The 13,990-nt window shown below is 49.0% G+C and overlaps 4 protein-coding genes across 4 annotated transcripts; 2 read left to right on the plus strand and 2 right to left on the minus strand.

Moving 5' to 3' along the window:
- The first annotated feature begins 407 nt into the window (after positions 1-407).
- On the plus strand, positions 408-2,819 carry BDV37DRAFT_150693 (uncharacterized protein). The gene has a single exon (XM_032078973.1). It carries the CDS (start codon positions 735-737, stop codon positions 2,691-2,693), a length of 1,959 nt encoding a protein of 652 aa, XP_031940351.1. The 5' UTR covers positions 408-734; the 3' UTR covers positions 2,694-2,819.
- A 1,733-nt stretch (positions 2,820-4,552) lies between these two features.
- BDV37DRAFT_251403 (putative checkpoint protein kinase (SldA)) lies at positions 4,553-8,604 on the minus strand. Its single transcript, XM_032082297.1, has 3 exons — positions 7,462-8,604; positions 6,927-7,356; positions 4,553-6,868 (listed from the first exon to the last, which is right to left on the minus strand). Exons 1-3 carry the CDS (start codon positions 8,446-8,448, stop codon positions 4,617-4,619), a joined length of 3,669 nt encoding a protein of 1,222 aa, XP_031940352.1. The 5' UTR covers positions 8,449-8,604; the 3' UTR covers positions 4,553-4,616.
- A 520-nt stretch (positions 8,605-9,124) lies between these two features.
- Positions 9,125-11,108, plus strand: BDV37DRAFT_251404 (DNA-(apurinic or apyrimidinic site) lyase APN1). Its single transcript, XM_032082298.1, has 2 exons — positions 9,125-10,011; positions 10,074-11,108. The coding sequence occupies exons 1-2, from the start codon at positions 9,221-9,223 to the stop codon at positions 10,987-10,989; spliced, it is 1,707 nt and encodes a 568-aa protein (XP_031940353.1). The 5' UTR covers positions 9,125-9,220; the 3' UTR covers positions 10,990-11,108.
- Positions 11,109-11,650: 542 nt separating this feature from the next.
- BDV37DRAFT_150714 (putative nucleotide-sugar transporter) lies at positions 11,651-13,669 on the minus strand. Its single transcript, XM_032078974.1, has 2 exons — positions 13,102-13,669; positions 11,651-13,022 (listed from the first exon to the last, which is right to left on the minus strand). Exons 1-2 carry the CDS (start codon positions 13,528-13,530, stop codon positions 11,661-11,663), a joined length of 1,791 nt encoding a protein of 596 aa, XP_031940354.1. The 5' UTR covers positions 13,531-13,669; the 3' UTR covers positions 11,651-11,660.
- Between the last annotated feature and the right edge of the window lie 321 nt (positions 13,670-13,990).

Below are 13,990 nucleotides of genomic sequence, written 5' to 3' on the forward strand. Positions count from 1 at the left end.
TGCACAACCATTTGTTGCTTCTTCCTTTTTATTTTTCCTTGATTTATTTTTTTTCGCCTACGAGCGCGTGGCTCGTACATTCCGTCCCTTTCAATTTCCTTGTCGTTTCTTTTGTGTTGGTCTGGCGTTTTGTGTCAATGACGGGTTTCCCTTCTCTATAGTCCCGGCTATCTTCAGGTACCAGATGGAGCGCGGGAGCCCTTAGATGTGATCAAAAGTCAAGATAATATCGCATCGCGTCGACATTCACACAAATACGATCGCTTGCTATCCTTCCGACCACTCACACCTTGACGAGTTTGATTTCCTTGTTTGTTTTCCGCATACTTGTTGTTACGATTAACGAAACGAATCCCCCCCCCGAAATTACGCGCCTGGTCAACCTCACCTCAAGTTTGACCAAAGAAGCTGCACCGTTGACGAAAACCAAGACATTTCCTTTTGAACCTCACCCCTATTGACTTTTACGAACTACTGGTGGACTGCTAGGATAGGAATTTCGGGTGCGCATTCAATTGGGTTAAAGAACGTGTGCGATATTGGATCAAAAAGTCCGCACTTCACTTGACGCCGAAGATTATACCACTCAGGACGTGCGAAAGCTTTAAAAGAAGCGAAATGATACTGGCATAGGAAGTTTGGAACTGAGACAACTGAATCAACCGACAATTTCAACCATCGCCACCCGGCTTGATTCTAGACCGGTGAGAGATACGACGGGAACGCCGCGCATCATGACTCACCGACGGCAAGGTCTTTCTCGCACCTTGCCGAAAGACTTCACTTTTCCTTCAATAGGGGAGCCCAGGACTCCGGAACGCAACTCAATCCAGCTGGACGTTCCGCCGCCGCCGCCGCCGCGCCATTCTAGTTGTCGTTTGCGCAGGTCCCGTGTGCGCTCAGGGACAGATGTTTTTGCGCAGGCTGAATATGATCGCAAACTTTTCCACCCTAACCCATCAGACATTCCGCTACCGTCCATTGAATTTTCTTCTTCGCATGATGCGACAGACATTCAGTCATGTCTACTCATACCCACAAGCAATGACCGCTTTCTGGCCCCTCCGCGGGATCGCGTAGCGTTAAAGACCCCACCTGCCCAGATCCGTGCAGCCCCAGTCGATCAGTCTACGGAAGATTGGTCAACGGATGATTCTCAGACTATAGAGGAGACCATCGAACGCCCTGGCTCTGCCTGTTCTGATTCTTCAGTCTCGTCAATTGAAACATTTTCCTCTCGGCGCTCAATGGGTGGAAGCTGTACGAGCATGGAAAGTGATAGCTTTGACCCATTTTTCCTTGAAATTCAGCCAAAACATGTGGAATCAACTCCAGTGCCCAAGTTCCGGCGGAACAAACCCCCGACTCGAGAACGATGGACAAGGGATATGGACAATCACTTATGGAATACGTATCAGATTTACCTCCAGGATCCTACAATCACCCCCTTCAAGATGACACCGGGAAGTATTCCGCCATTGGGGGTCACTCACCGAGTCGCGCGAGAGGCAAAGAAGACGTGGGAAAGAATGCGTTGCAGACTTACCAAACAGCTTCCTTCCACGTCGCAACAATGTGTAAGCGGTAACTCAACACCAACCCCAAAGACTGACACCCCAAAGAACATATGGCCTAAATCGGAGGCGTCGACCAGGAGGAGATTAAAATATTTGTGCAAGAGGAAATTCTGTATTGCGCCTCATTACCAAAGACTGATGATGTCCCGAAGCCCGACACCTGCCTTGGACATGGTCTCTCGCTCGTCGCGAGAATCGTCTCAAGCAGAGGCCTCCACAAGTAGCTCGGCAGTTTACGCCACGCGCGATCTAGGTATATCTCTTGTCTCCAGCTCAGTTCCTGGGCCCTTAACACAGTTGGCAATGGAGGAACCGCCAAATAGTAACAGTGGCGAATGGTTCAGTCAGCCCGTACCATGTAACGTTCCTCATGGCGCGGTCGACCCATTCGCAAATAGACCGTTTAGCTTTGATGAACGGGAGATGGCACCCCGACTGGGATCTCCGTTTACCTATCACACGTGGGGTCCTAATAACTCGAGGAAACGAGTCCAACGCCATACGCCTAGAGCTCGAAGAGAAACAATCCATGTTACAGGCTCTCGGTTGCGGTCACCTCCCCGTATGGACTTATTCTCAAATGCGGACAACCATCATGTTGCTCGCGATTCAATGGCAGCCGTGGAATCTCCGAGCGATCAAGAAACACGACAAAACTTAGAGGAGCTCTTCCGACAGGGAAAACTCAATGACATTGGCCAGCGTCGCGTACGAATTCGAAACCGTGGAGCCACTATGAGTTCGGTTAATTCTGGAGGCCTTGATCAGCTCTTTTCCCCGCCATCGTCTTCATCTAGAAATGATGAGAGCCATCGCGAGGAAAAGCCCGCTCCTCACCTGCGGAACCTTAGTGGGGAGGCTATCAAACGACTTGGTTCACCTTTCAAGATTGACCCACTTAAACGAGCCGGCGACTCGCCGGCCAGATTTATCAGGCATGCACCGTCCCGTTCGGAGCCTTTCGCACGTGGACTGCTGCCTCAGGCCAGACAGACAGCTCAAGTTGGCGGCCAGGGAACGTCGAATACCCTGCCATACGATCCAACTGAACCTGGTCTATCGGATGCAGAGCGGATCCGGAGACAGATTCTGAACATGTCTTACTCACGACAATAAGCCTGGTGTTACTTTGCCCGAGCACAATTGGCTATTCAGGAATCTGTTTTGATTACCGTGTCGACTTCGAATTACTCCTTGAATAATGACCTGGACGATCTACTGCGGCTTGGCTTTTGTAGGCCAAGCGAATAATGACAGCAATGGCATTAACGACTAATGATATTGAAAGACAAAAACGAAACAAAAAAAGAACAACATTCTCCTGCTCTCACAATCTAAGACAAACAACGACAAAATGATAAAAAAAAATGCCGAAAAGAAACAAAAACCTTGACAATTTCGAGATTAGCTTTGACATCTGGGCTATCCCACGGTGCAAGCCCTATGCCAATTTGATGTCGGACTGCGTGACAATTCCAGTGTGTTCAGAATGGCCTCGTTATGCTTCAAAGCTGAACACTGATGTGCGAGTCAACTTTGGCCGACTAATCAACCGAGCCGACAGAAATTCAGTTTTCCTTCCCATTTTCTCCTATATTCGAACATCAAATACTCTCTTTTCTTTCTTTACTATTTCTCAGCAACATCGGATATCAAACGACCCAATGTACGGCCCCGTTGGATAGCATGCATGCCCCATGCTGCATTGACAACATTCTCCGGTCTCGTTTCATTGGGTTCCACCGAATATGCACTCATACACTCTCTGAATTTTCTTTTTCTTCTCCAAACCGACCAATTCATTCTCTTCAACATACCAGATACATCGACAAAATACAGACTACATCAACCGAAAACTAAAAAAGAAAACTAAAAAATTCACCCACCCACGTCTATCCTTGAACCGTCTTCATCTTTCCCCATTTCCTCTATCTCCCATTGGAATCCCCTCCACCAGCATTTGCAAAAAAAAAATCATCACGCCGTTTGTTTTGTCTTATGATGAGCAGTGTTGCATCTTTTCTCAGCATGCGTGATGATTGGAATGGAGAGACGCCGATATTGATTGAAACGACATAGACGAAACGACCATGATGCTGCTGAGTGACGAAAGCGTTTTTAACGGCCTTGTGCAGCGTTCAGTTCAGTCCCAGTCTGATTGAATTTTTTTTTTTCTTTTCTTCTTCCTATATTCTCATTTTTCTTTTCATCATCCTATTGCATTAAACCCAATCTGACCAACCTACTATACTTACTCAAATCTATTCCAAGAAAATCCGAAAATCAGTTTTTAACCGAAGCCAATCTCTTGACTACTTAACTTTTTTTTCTCCCGCCCTCTCTGAAAGAACTACATTACTTTACCATTACATTTTAGCCTTTTTCTTCTTCTCTTCTCTTTTATTTGCTTCATTTTGATTTCCATTTCCATTTTCAATTTCATTTTGCTGTGGCTTTCATTCAACCTCTCTTGCATCTTGCATTCTTTAGATGAACTGAACCGAACCAGACGTTTTTGATATGATGACATGAGGGATGAGCCGATGTCTTGAAGTACCTGAGCGTTTGATATTTGAAATGAGATCATTCTTTTACATACTTCTTTTTTTGGGGGGGGATTGTTGCTGTTGTGAAGTTATTGTAATTTGGTAAGATGCTTTGTAGTATCTCTTGTACCTTGTACCGTACCTGGTATTGAAGAGAAAAGTCCGGGAGTGACGGAGGTGGGTTAGGGTTTGGTAAAATCATGGGATTTAGTCTCACTATTTAGTCGTTCGGTAAGGCAAGAGTTTAACCAAGTAATCTTCGAATACCGACTACTAATCATATGTGTGCAAATCTGTAACTTAAATGTAATAACAAATATTAAAGAGGTTCTGGCCAGAAAGAAGTTAAGTACAGGACAAGAAAAAAGAACATCGACCAAAACGCCAACGCTGGAGTGAAAACAAGAGGGGGGGTATAGAGAGAATCATGAAGGAATCGTGAGAAAAGTAGATACAAGGCGCGAGAGACAGGTCAAGTCAAGCTGAGGCAGAATCAAGATCTTTCGAGCTTCTTCTTTCTCTCGTTAAAGATAGCCTCGAGCTTTCGGAGCTGGAGACCCAGGCCTTTCTTTTCCGCGTTGGCCACTAGCCATGCTTCCATTTTCTCGCGGACGTATCTCATGGAGTTGACAACGGGGAGGATAGGCGACGTGGGCGTGTTCTCATCGAACAGGGTTGCAGCGGGGTTGTTGTTTCCTTCTAGTTCCATCTGAACCCATCGCGCTGCACTAGGGTTCAGAAGGAGATCAAAGACATCGTTCCAGATTCCCCGCTCCCAGTACCGTTTTAAGGATTCGCGGATTCGATACGTTCTAGGCCCATTGGGAGATGCGCCTTCACTTTGACGGACAGGGGACGATTCGATGTACTTTCCGAAAAGCATAACGTGGACGGTGCCTGCAAGTCCATAGAGATCAATTTGGTGAGTCCATGGGCGCATCTCCTGGATCTCGTTACACTCGTGCTTCTTGGCCTCCCAGTCGGCAACAAATTGAACGGACGGCTGGAAAGCTTGCATATCTATGCCACGACCAAAGTCGATAAGAGAAAGGCCTTTGTTGCGCCAGCCGTATGATCCGCGAGGAGAGTAATGCATTTCGCGTGGATCATAAGCGTTCTCATCGCCAAGATCGATGAGTGACGGGGGTTCTGCCTTCTCGTCGAGCCGCACAAGGCAATTGTCGGCTTTGATGTCGCCATGCAGTATCCCACATGAGTGAAGTGCCTCCACAGTGCGGAATAACTCCACAGTAAAGAACATAGCAAGGACCTCATCTAAGCCTCCTTCGCCGTGGCCGCCACCTATGATTTGCTCATTTCGGACAAGGTTGACAAGATCCAGCAAAGTGCCTTGGCTGCGATAATCCTCCACAAGAATGCTTTCCCTTTTATACACATGCATCTCGTGTGCATCGATTATACTGTCCACCGCGCGCGACAAATCAGGTCGTTGGTTCAGGCGGTCATGCGCAGTCCGAATCATGTAAAATTCCCATGGGCTTGGGGGACCGACTTCCATTTTGATGGCCTCAAAGGCATAGCGACGCTTGCGCCGTGCTGATTTGTTGCTGTTGGTCAGCTGCGATCCTCCACTGTTACTATCTTCAGATTCATCATCAGAATCGGCGGGCAAACTATCGATACTCTCCGCTAGGTATACTGGGGCAAATGCACCGGCTCCAAGCTCCCGCCGGATGATATAGCTTCTCTCTGCACCGGGAAGCTCAAGGATGGGCAATTCGAACGACGCTTCGTCACCGCTTCGGGAACGCTTTGGCTGAGCCTTCATGAACTTCTGGATGTCAGAAGCATAATGGGCGTCCGTCTCCATATGACCGTGATATCCTGCGTATGATGCTAGTGGTGGGTTCAAAGCTGAGAGAATCGTGTTCCGGACTGTTTTGTCAGTGGGATTGCATTGCGCATCGTGGATTATCGGTCCCTGTCTATGTTTACGGCCGAAAGGAGAGGCAGATTTGACACTAGACAGGGCTTTCTTTGCACTCGGACTCAGCGCAACATCTTCAGGCAAACCAATCGTAGTATCTCCCTGACGAGGTGTTCCATCAATCAGTGGGGTCGACAGAAGATCTGCCATCTGAGGCTTGGACGGAGTCTTCGCATTGTATAGGTGGTTTCTGGCTGCTGTCAGGGATGCGAGAGAATACTCAGTCTGTTCTACGATAGGTGTCATGAAGGGCAAACGATTCTGAGCAACTATCGCTGGGTCTCGGTATGGGCCGCAGGGTGGGTTGTAATCGTCAGGCATTTCTGGGATAAACCTTTGTCGGTTTTGGTTGTCTTCAAAGTCATCGCCGTCGAAGCTGTCCCTCTCATCTGTGCGGTGTTGCGACACTGACTCGACGCCCGGTGAGCGAAGACCGGCCAAATCGTCGGCAGCGGAGAACTGTGTCCATTCACCGTCCACGACACTTTCAGCTCTAGTGTTATCATCGAACCCATCCCCAACGGTTTCATCAAAGGGCTTGTGAAACGTATTTTCGTCATCGCCGAAATCACTCGAAGCAGCCGATATGTGTCCCGTTACGGTGCTCTCCCCAGCGCTTGTGTAGTCATCGTCATCGAAGTCGCTACTTTCGGCTGCCTCTGTCTCTGCCTTGAGTGGTTGATTGAAGATACTGTAGATCTCGTCCGTGGCGGCACGAGTATGAATCGTCATTGTTGGCTCGGCTGTGCTCTTGCGACGAATCTTGCCTCCAGTCGGAGAGTCAAACTTCATCTTGACTGTGAAAGCGATCAGTATTACCACGAAAGGCAGGGGGTTTACGCAAAGCAGTCTTACCCGTCTGTGTCTCTTGTTTCACTTCACGAAGCTTCAATTTCCGTGCTTTACCAGCCTTTGCCTCATGGAGGGTATCTGACTCCGGAATATGCTGTGCCGAAATATCTGCATCCTTCATGGTCAACTTTTCATCGAACTCATCTGGTAGTGCCCTGGCTGGATCCACTCCAACTGAATTTTCATTTCCAGAAATCTGTCTCAGAGGCTCTTTTTGTGGTCGCCATTTCTTGTCCATCCAGCCACGGCGCATGGCTCGCAGCTCCTCGAAGCTGACTTCAATATTTGGATTTGTATAATCAGGATATACTGCATCAAGGTTGACGAAAACACGCTCTCGTCTTCCAGTACGCGGATTTATCGCTTCCCTTACACGATGCTCTGGAACATGCTTTGATTGCATTGACTCTTTCAAATGTGAATTCTGATTTGACTGCATACACATAATCGTAAACCAAACCGGGTTCATGCCACCAATTAGTCCTGTGATCGTAAATATACGGAAATCGAAAACAAAAGGTAGAAAATCGTTACTCACCTCGTCCCTGAAAATTGTCATCTTCTCCTTAGGAGCAGGCTTCTTTCCTGCCTTAAGAGTCTCTCCCGCCCATGGTTTCGCTTCCACCCTATTCTCCTTCCGGCGGTCGCTCATCGACCCAATACTATCCCATCCCTTGGTCTGTCCAGAGACAGCAGGCTGGCTTGCCGAGTCGGTGTCGGAAAATATGGCCATCTTTGGCTTACCAGACTTGGTCTTTGGTGCAGCAGCAGCGGGGGCCGCTCGTTGTGCCTGAGGATCCGGTGATGAGGCTGCTGCCGAAGCAAAAGGGTCCACCTTGGCAGCCAGTGCCGGTCGGACTGCGGGCAACGCAGGAGATGACGGTCCATTATCCTGTGTTCGTTGTTCATAGCGTTGTTGGAATTCACGATACTTGCGAACCAGTCGCTCAACAGGGCGGGCCTCACGGTCGACACCGAGTCTATACACTTCATCCGCCTGTGTCCATCGTCCTGCGCCTTCGAGCCAGGCGGCGAATTCCTCATAGAATAGCGCGAGTCCCTCTCCGATCTGATGCCGTGCCAGGAATGCAAATGTTTCTCTTGGTGAGTCGGAGAAAAGTCGGATATAATGGACCCATAACCGAAGGTAGCGGGGATCGTTCTTATAGTGGGGAGAGGTGAGGAAGGATTTTACGGCCCGCTCCAGTAATGGGAGAAGACCTGATTCAGGGGTAGCTTGTGAGGAAGGGTATGCGTCCAGCGTCCATTTCACATAACGATCGTAAATATCAAGCGGGTCATCTGATTCTCCTATTGCCTGCAATTCGGCTTCGTAGTCTTGTCTGATGGCATCGTTGACAGTCCTCGTGTCGTTCGGGGATGGAGAGTAAAGTTTGTCTTCGGGGCCTCTTGGTGAAAAGATCCGAGCTAGCTCCCTTGCTGAGCGGCCGCCGGGCAGGGACTGGATGTTCTCTTTCTGGTTTTCGATGATATCGAAGTCGACGATTTCCTCTTGGGCCGCCATGGCGGCAGGATATACTGATTATATTGCGTCCAAGCGCAAATTATCGAGTGTATAACCTAGCAGTTAACTGTTCAAGTCTATCAATCGCTAGATAAAGGTCGCAGTCGAAGATTTGTCGAAGGGTCGTGGATGGTGATTGTCGTCAGGGATTTGCGGAGGGATCGAAAAGAAGCGGAGATTCTTTTTCTTGAGTTTATCGATAAACAGCCTTCGTCCTGTTGTCCCGGTAACATATCACGTGGGAGTTATACCATATGGGGCAATATTGGCTCCAGGAACTTTGGATAAGACGGTCTCGATCTTATGGATGCCTGGGGCATTTGGGGGTATTTAGATTAAAGCTTCATATTCTAAATCTCATTCATAAACTACTGCATCAAACAACGACTTAAGACCTGTGGTGCGCCCTTGGTACGTGGCTCTGATTGTAACTATTGCCAAATTCACAGGCCCCTGACTCTCAATGAGCTTTTGTATCATCTTGAAAATCAACATTACAAAATGTAGGCATTGAACATCGCTGATGTCCAAGCAATAATGTTTCCTTAACATTATCGTAATGTAGCGACCCATTACAGTAGGGCCCGTATGCATCAGTGCGGCTTGCGGCGGTCGCCCGTCACGCTACGCGCAAACGCGTCATTAAAACCGGCAGAATAATCTCTTGTTCATTGACACCTCTATCAGCAAGGTCGCGATATTCCATCAGCTTTTGGACACCAAAGGAGCCAGAGGCTACTTGGATAACAGCGCATACCTAAACAACGCTGCTATGCCTCCCCGTGGATCCCGTAAAGCGGCGACCAGGGCTGTCTCTCAATCGCCACCACGCTCTCCTCAAAGCCCTGGAGCTAATAAACGAAAGATTGAAGACAACCACGAGCCAAAATCCCCATTAAGGAGATCGAAACGTGTCAAATCAACAGAGGCTTTACAAAACTCGCCCTCACCGGCTAAAGAAAAGGTTGCTCCCAGAGGACGAAAGTCGCAGAGTAGACAGTCTCAGAAGGGTGCACCGAAAAGCAACGAGGACGGTGTACTTCTCTCCGTGAAAGAAGAGGTCGAGGAGGAAGTAAAGGTCACCGTCAAGTCAGAGCTTGATCAGGGAGGTGCGACAAAGCATGAAGAAGCAGATGATAAGACGGCAGTGACAGGAACAGTTTCAAATAAAAGAAAGACGAAGAAGGAAAAGGAATCAGAGATGGTACCGTTGAGGGCAAGGACACAGGGGCTGCGCATGTGCGTAGGAGCCCATGTCAGTGCAGCCAAAGGTGTCTTCAATGCCATCAACAACAGTATGCATATTGGCGGCAACGCATTTGCCTTGTTCCTGAAGTCGCAAAGGAAATGGGACAACCCGCCCCTGCAAGATGATCACAGAGATACTTTCCGCCGTCTATGCATAGAGAACAAATATGACGCTGCAAAGCATATCCTTCCTCACGGCTCATATCTCGTCAACCTGGCACAAGAAGATAAAGCCAAGGCGAAGCAAGCCTACGATTCTTTCCTGGATGACCTTCGTCGCTGTGAAGCACTCGGCATCAACCTATACAACTTTCAGTAAGTACACGCCACCCCACCGAAACACGCCCCCACCACGCCGGAGCTAACTGAGCAAACAGCCCAGGAAGTGCCAACCAGAGCAATTTCTCTGATGCCTTAGCACGACTCGCCAAAGCACTTACAAATGCCCTTGCCGCTACGTCAACAGTCACACCCGTTCTTGAGACGATGTGCGGCCATGGAACCACAATTGGCGGCAAACTGACTGAATTCCGCGATCTCCTCGCCATGATTCCACAAGAGTACCATGCCCGCATCGGAATTTGCATTGATACCTGCCACAGCTTCGCGGCAGGATATGACCTCGCTTCGCCAGAAGGATTCAAAGCCTTTATGAAAGAATTCGAAGACGTGATTGGTCTGCAGCATCTCCGTGCTCTTCACCTAAACGACTCCAAAGCACCACGGGGTAGCAAACGTGATCTCCATGCAAATATTGGGACAGGATTCCTGGGCCTTAGAGCTTTTCACAATGTTATGAACGAACCCCGCTTCGAGGGACTGCCGATGGTCCTTGAGACGCCTATCGATCGACCAGTGTCCGCGATATCTAAGGGTTCCGCACAAAAAGGTGGCGAAGAAGACAGTGACAGCGCGGCCGACACCCCGAAAAACAAGAAGAAGAAACAGCCGAAAAGGCCGGCTAGCGCGAAGGAGCCTACTGTCGCTGATCTCTCCGTCTGGGCCCGAGAGATTGAACTCCTTGAATCTCTGATCGGGATGGACCCTGAAAGTCCAGAATTTCGTGCTCTTGAAGCTCAATTAGCTGAAGAAGGACGCGAAATGCGAGAGAAACAGCAGGAACAATATGAACGGAAACTAGAGGCCGAAGAGAAAAAGAAAACCAAGAGTCCGAGAAAGAAAGGCCAGAAAACCTTGATGGATATGATGAACGGAGCAGGGAAGAAGGGCAAAGCAAACAAGGTTTCGAATGATGACAGTGAAGATGAGGGATGTCAAAGTCACACCGAGTAGTGGCGGGCTACTGGATGATCTGATCATCACAATGTGAATCAAAAACAGTGTTCATTACTTTTCTACAGTGTATTTATACTCAACTTAATTTCGCTCAATTGCAATGGCGCGTGATATTTGGTAGCTCCATGCGCTACTGAATCAGATTAAATGCAAAATGCTAACTACAGAGCAGCAGGCCACAGAATCCATTAATGAAGTGTGACATCCAGGGTAATTTAGTTCCTGGATTGCAATTGAATTGGGTATTGTATGTAGAACTCGAAGTCACAAAAATGGGGCCCAAACGCTGGTAGACGTAGATACACCTCCTATTTCAATGGAAGATATAGTAAACATGGTATCACACAAATCGCTGTCTATATGAGTGACTCTGCCAATATATGCGAGACTCCTTGGGCACTTCAAGGCACTTCTCCTTGAAGTGTTCAGTTGATATAAAAGAAGATATGAGTGCACTATGCCTCGATATCGCACTTGGGAATTCGAAATCCAAGTGATGTTATGGGTCCCTCGACCTGTTCAGTCTGATTTGATCGAAGCGAGGCCGAAAACAACCAGGTTATTCCAGGACACGGAGGAGGGAAAGCGCAAGTACGGGACGGGCCATACCAGTGGCGTCCAGCACAATGGAACACTTAAAAACTGCTAGAACGAGGTGCCAACCCAGCCTAACGCCTTTCTCTAGAAGACGCTCTTTCAGGCGACGATTGAGGCTGACCTCCCGCACCAAGGCTTCGTCCCGCTTTCTGCAGCTCAGATTCGGCGGAGACCACGACTGGTGGCGCTGATTTCAAAGGAGATGGGGCAGACACTCGTGGCGAGAAGGCTTTATCATGGTCACTTAAGTTAGCGGTAGAAATGGTAAGCCCATGCGTGCTGCTGCTGGCACCGCTGGCTCGCACTCGGAATGACCGCCGACCAAGAATCGAATCATCAGGCGTGATATTGACATTTTGATCGTCCCGTGTATCCGACGAAGCGCGTAGCATAGTTGTTTCCGGATTTGCAACGGGGTGATATCCTCCACGACCTCGAGAGGGGTCTGAGTCTTCTGTCTCCGAGTCCGAATCTGGCTCGGGCTCCCACGTGGCCTTCCGAGCTTCAGCACGCATCTTGGCGATCTTCATATAATTGTAGGTACCAATGCTGCTGATGGTAATCACCAGACCCACAATATTTATGAGTGTGAGCTGGTCATGGAATATCACACCCGCCGCGCTTATCGTAACCACTTCTTTGAAGATACCACAGATGCTCAATGTGACGACCGATGAACGCTTGAGAAGTGCAAATTCGGATGAAATCATACAAAATGCCAAGATACCCGGAAAGATGAGGAGAAATGTCGCAAACATGCCACCATGAACGTCGCTGAGGGCGACGAAGCCCGTAACAATCTGAGATGGGCCTTCCACGGCCAGCGCGATAGTGATTAAGGAGACAAACATGACGGGAGTAAGGAAAAAGAGGGTAGAGAATGGGTTCGCCGTAGCTGGATGCCGCAGCAAGAGTATTTGTGTCAAGCCCCATCGGAAGCCCGAGAAGAAAGCGGATGCAATGACTAGCAGGAAGCCCACAATGTTGAAAGCAGTCTCGCCTGCGACCATCATGACGACACCGATGGTCATTGTCGCAATGATGACGATCAACTTGGCCGACGGGGTTTCTAAGCGGAAGAGGAAAGCAAATAGTAGGACGAAGGCGAGAGCCGATGATTTACACATGGTAAGGAACGTGAGGGAGATGAATTTCAGCGACATGTTACCCAGCCCAATATCAAGGGAAGTTGCTGCACCGCAAGGCACGAGACGTGTGAAATAGAATACTTTCGATACGACACTATTTTCAGACCCATCTTGCTGCCTCATAGGTGATCCGGAAGGTGACGATGAAGGCGCTCGCGGGCGCAGCGAAGGAATCATCCATAGGATGAAGGATGATAGTGAGAACTGGACGAGCATGTGTAAACTGGTGGTAAATAGTGGGAAGGGAAAGACGACCTCGTCCTCGGAAAACATCCATTTATTGTACTACAGCACAGATTGCCACGGTCAGTTGTCACGTCCCTTGGATGTTATCTTTGCGTTCCAGGGATACCAGGGTACTCACGATTGATATCGCCAACGAAAAGAAATACCACATCAGAATCAGCCCGCCATTGACCATGAGCCTCCTCATCACGTTTCGATCCGCCAGTCCAACCGAGAATACATCACTCTGGGAACCCTTGACCCCGGCGATCCGCGCATCCAACTGTTTCCGTTGCCTTCTTCGCCGCCGTCGCTGGCGCTTCTGCTTTGCGGTAAGGCCTGTTTCTTCATCATCTTGGAGGTCCTCCTCGGAGCTCTCAGCGATCGACGACAGGTCGGACACGTCTGCGTCCTCGGCAGCTTTTTGTTCTTCTCGTTTATAGTTGATAGGGTCGCCATTGGTGCGCGGATTGTCGTCCCTCTGCTCGGTCGGGCCTACTTGTGAAGGGCCCCCGGTAAGCACTGAGCTCCGTCGGCGATGGTGGTTTCCCGAGGGAGATAGACCCATCCTGGAATGCTAGCTTGTTGGACGAGGGGAGGGTCTTCAGGAGGGGGGGGGAAGAGTTCAAGGAAGGTCGTTAGAAGGGGGAGAAAAAAAGAAAGTTTTTGTTAGAATGTAAATGACTCCATCGGTGGTGGATCAGCGTGAAATATACACTCGTGGTCCAACGTTCAATTGTCGCAGCAACTGAGGATGGACACGGAAGGGGGGCACACGAAGTCCCAAGGAACGAGGAGAATCGGTGAGGAAATCAACAGGGCTGGCCCGGATAGGTGTCAAAGGAGATGAAACTGAGAGAAAAGGGAAATGAAAGGAGGGATGGACAGGAAAGGAAAGGAAATCAAGACAAAAGGAGCAAGAAAGGTCCGAGAAGCAGTATGCAAGGGCGACCGATAGGAAGAAGCATAAGATGGGTAGCAGCAGCAGCAATAGTCGTAGCAGTTGGAGTAGCAGCAGCAGTAACAAC

The sequence above is a fragment of the Aspergillus pseudonomiae genome, assembly GCF_009193645.1.
Source record: "Aspergillus pseudonomiae strain CBS 119388 unplaced genomic scaffold BDV37scaffold_44, whole genome shotgun sequence".
NCBI lineage: Eukaryota > Fungi > Ascomycota > Eurotiomycetes > Eurotiales > Aspergillaceae > Aspergillus > Aspergillus pseudonomiae.

Bases quoted from the DNA above. Each gene is read 5' to 3' on its own strand.
- BDV37DRAFT_251404 (XM_032082298.1), top strand. From the start codon at position 9,221: ATGCCTCCCCGTGGATCCCGTAAAGCGGCGACCAGGGCTGTCTCTCAA. The intron at 10,012-10,073 runs GTAAGTACACGC...CTGAGCAAACAG, and splicing joins ATCAACCTATACAACTTTCA to CCCAGGAAGTGCCAACCAGA.
- BDV37DRAFT_251403 (XM_032082297.1), bottom strand. From the start codon at position 8,448: ATGGCGGCCCAAGAGGAAATCGTCGACTTCGATATCATCGAAAACCAG. The intron at 7,357-7,461 runs GTGAGTAACGAT...ATGTGTATGCAG, and splicing joins TGACAATTTTCAGGGACGAG to TCAAATCAGAATTCACATTT. The intron at 6,869-6,926 runs GTAAGACTGCTT...TCGCTTTCACAG, and splicing joins GAAACAAGAGACACAGACGG to TCAAGATGAAGTTTGACTCT.
- BDV37DRAFT_150693 (XM_032078973.1), top strand. From the start codon at position 735: ATGACTCACCGACGGCAAGGTCTTTCTCGCACCTTGCCGAAAGACTTC.
- BDV37DRAFT_150714 (XM_032078974.1), bottom strand. From the start codon at position 13,530: ATGGGTCTATCTCCCTCGGGAAACCACCATCGCCGACGGAGCTCAGTG. The intron at 13,023-13,101 runs GTGAGTACCCTG...TCTGTGCTGTAG, and splicing joins TTTCGTTGGCGATATCAATC to TACAATAAATGGATGTTTTC.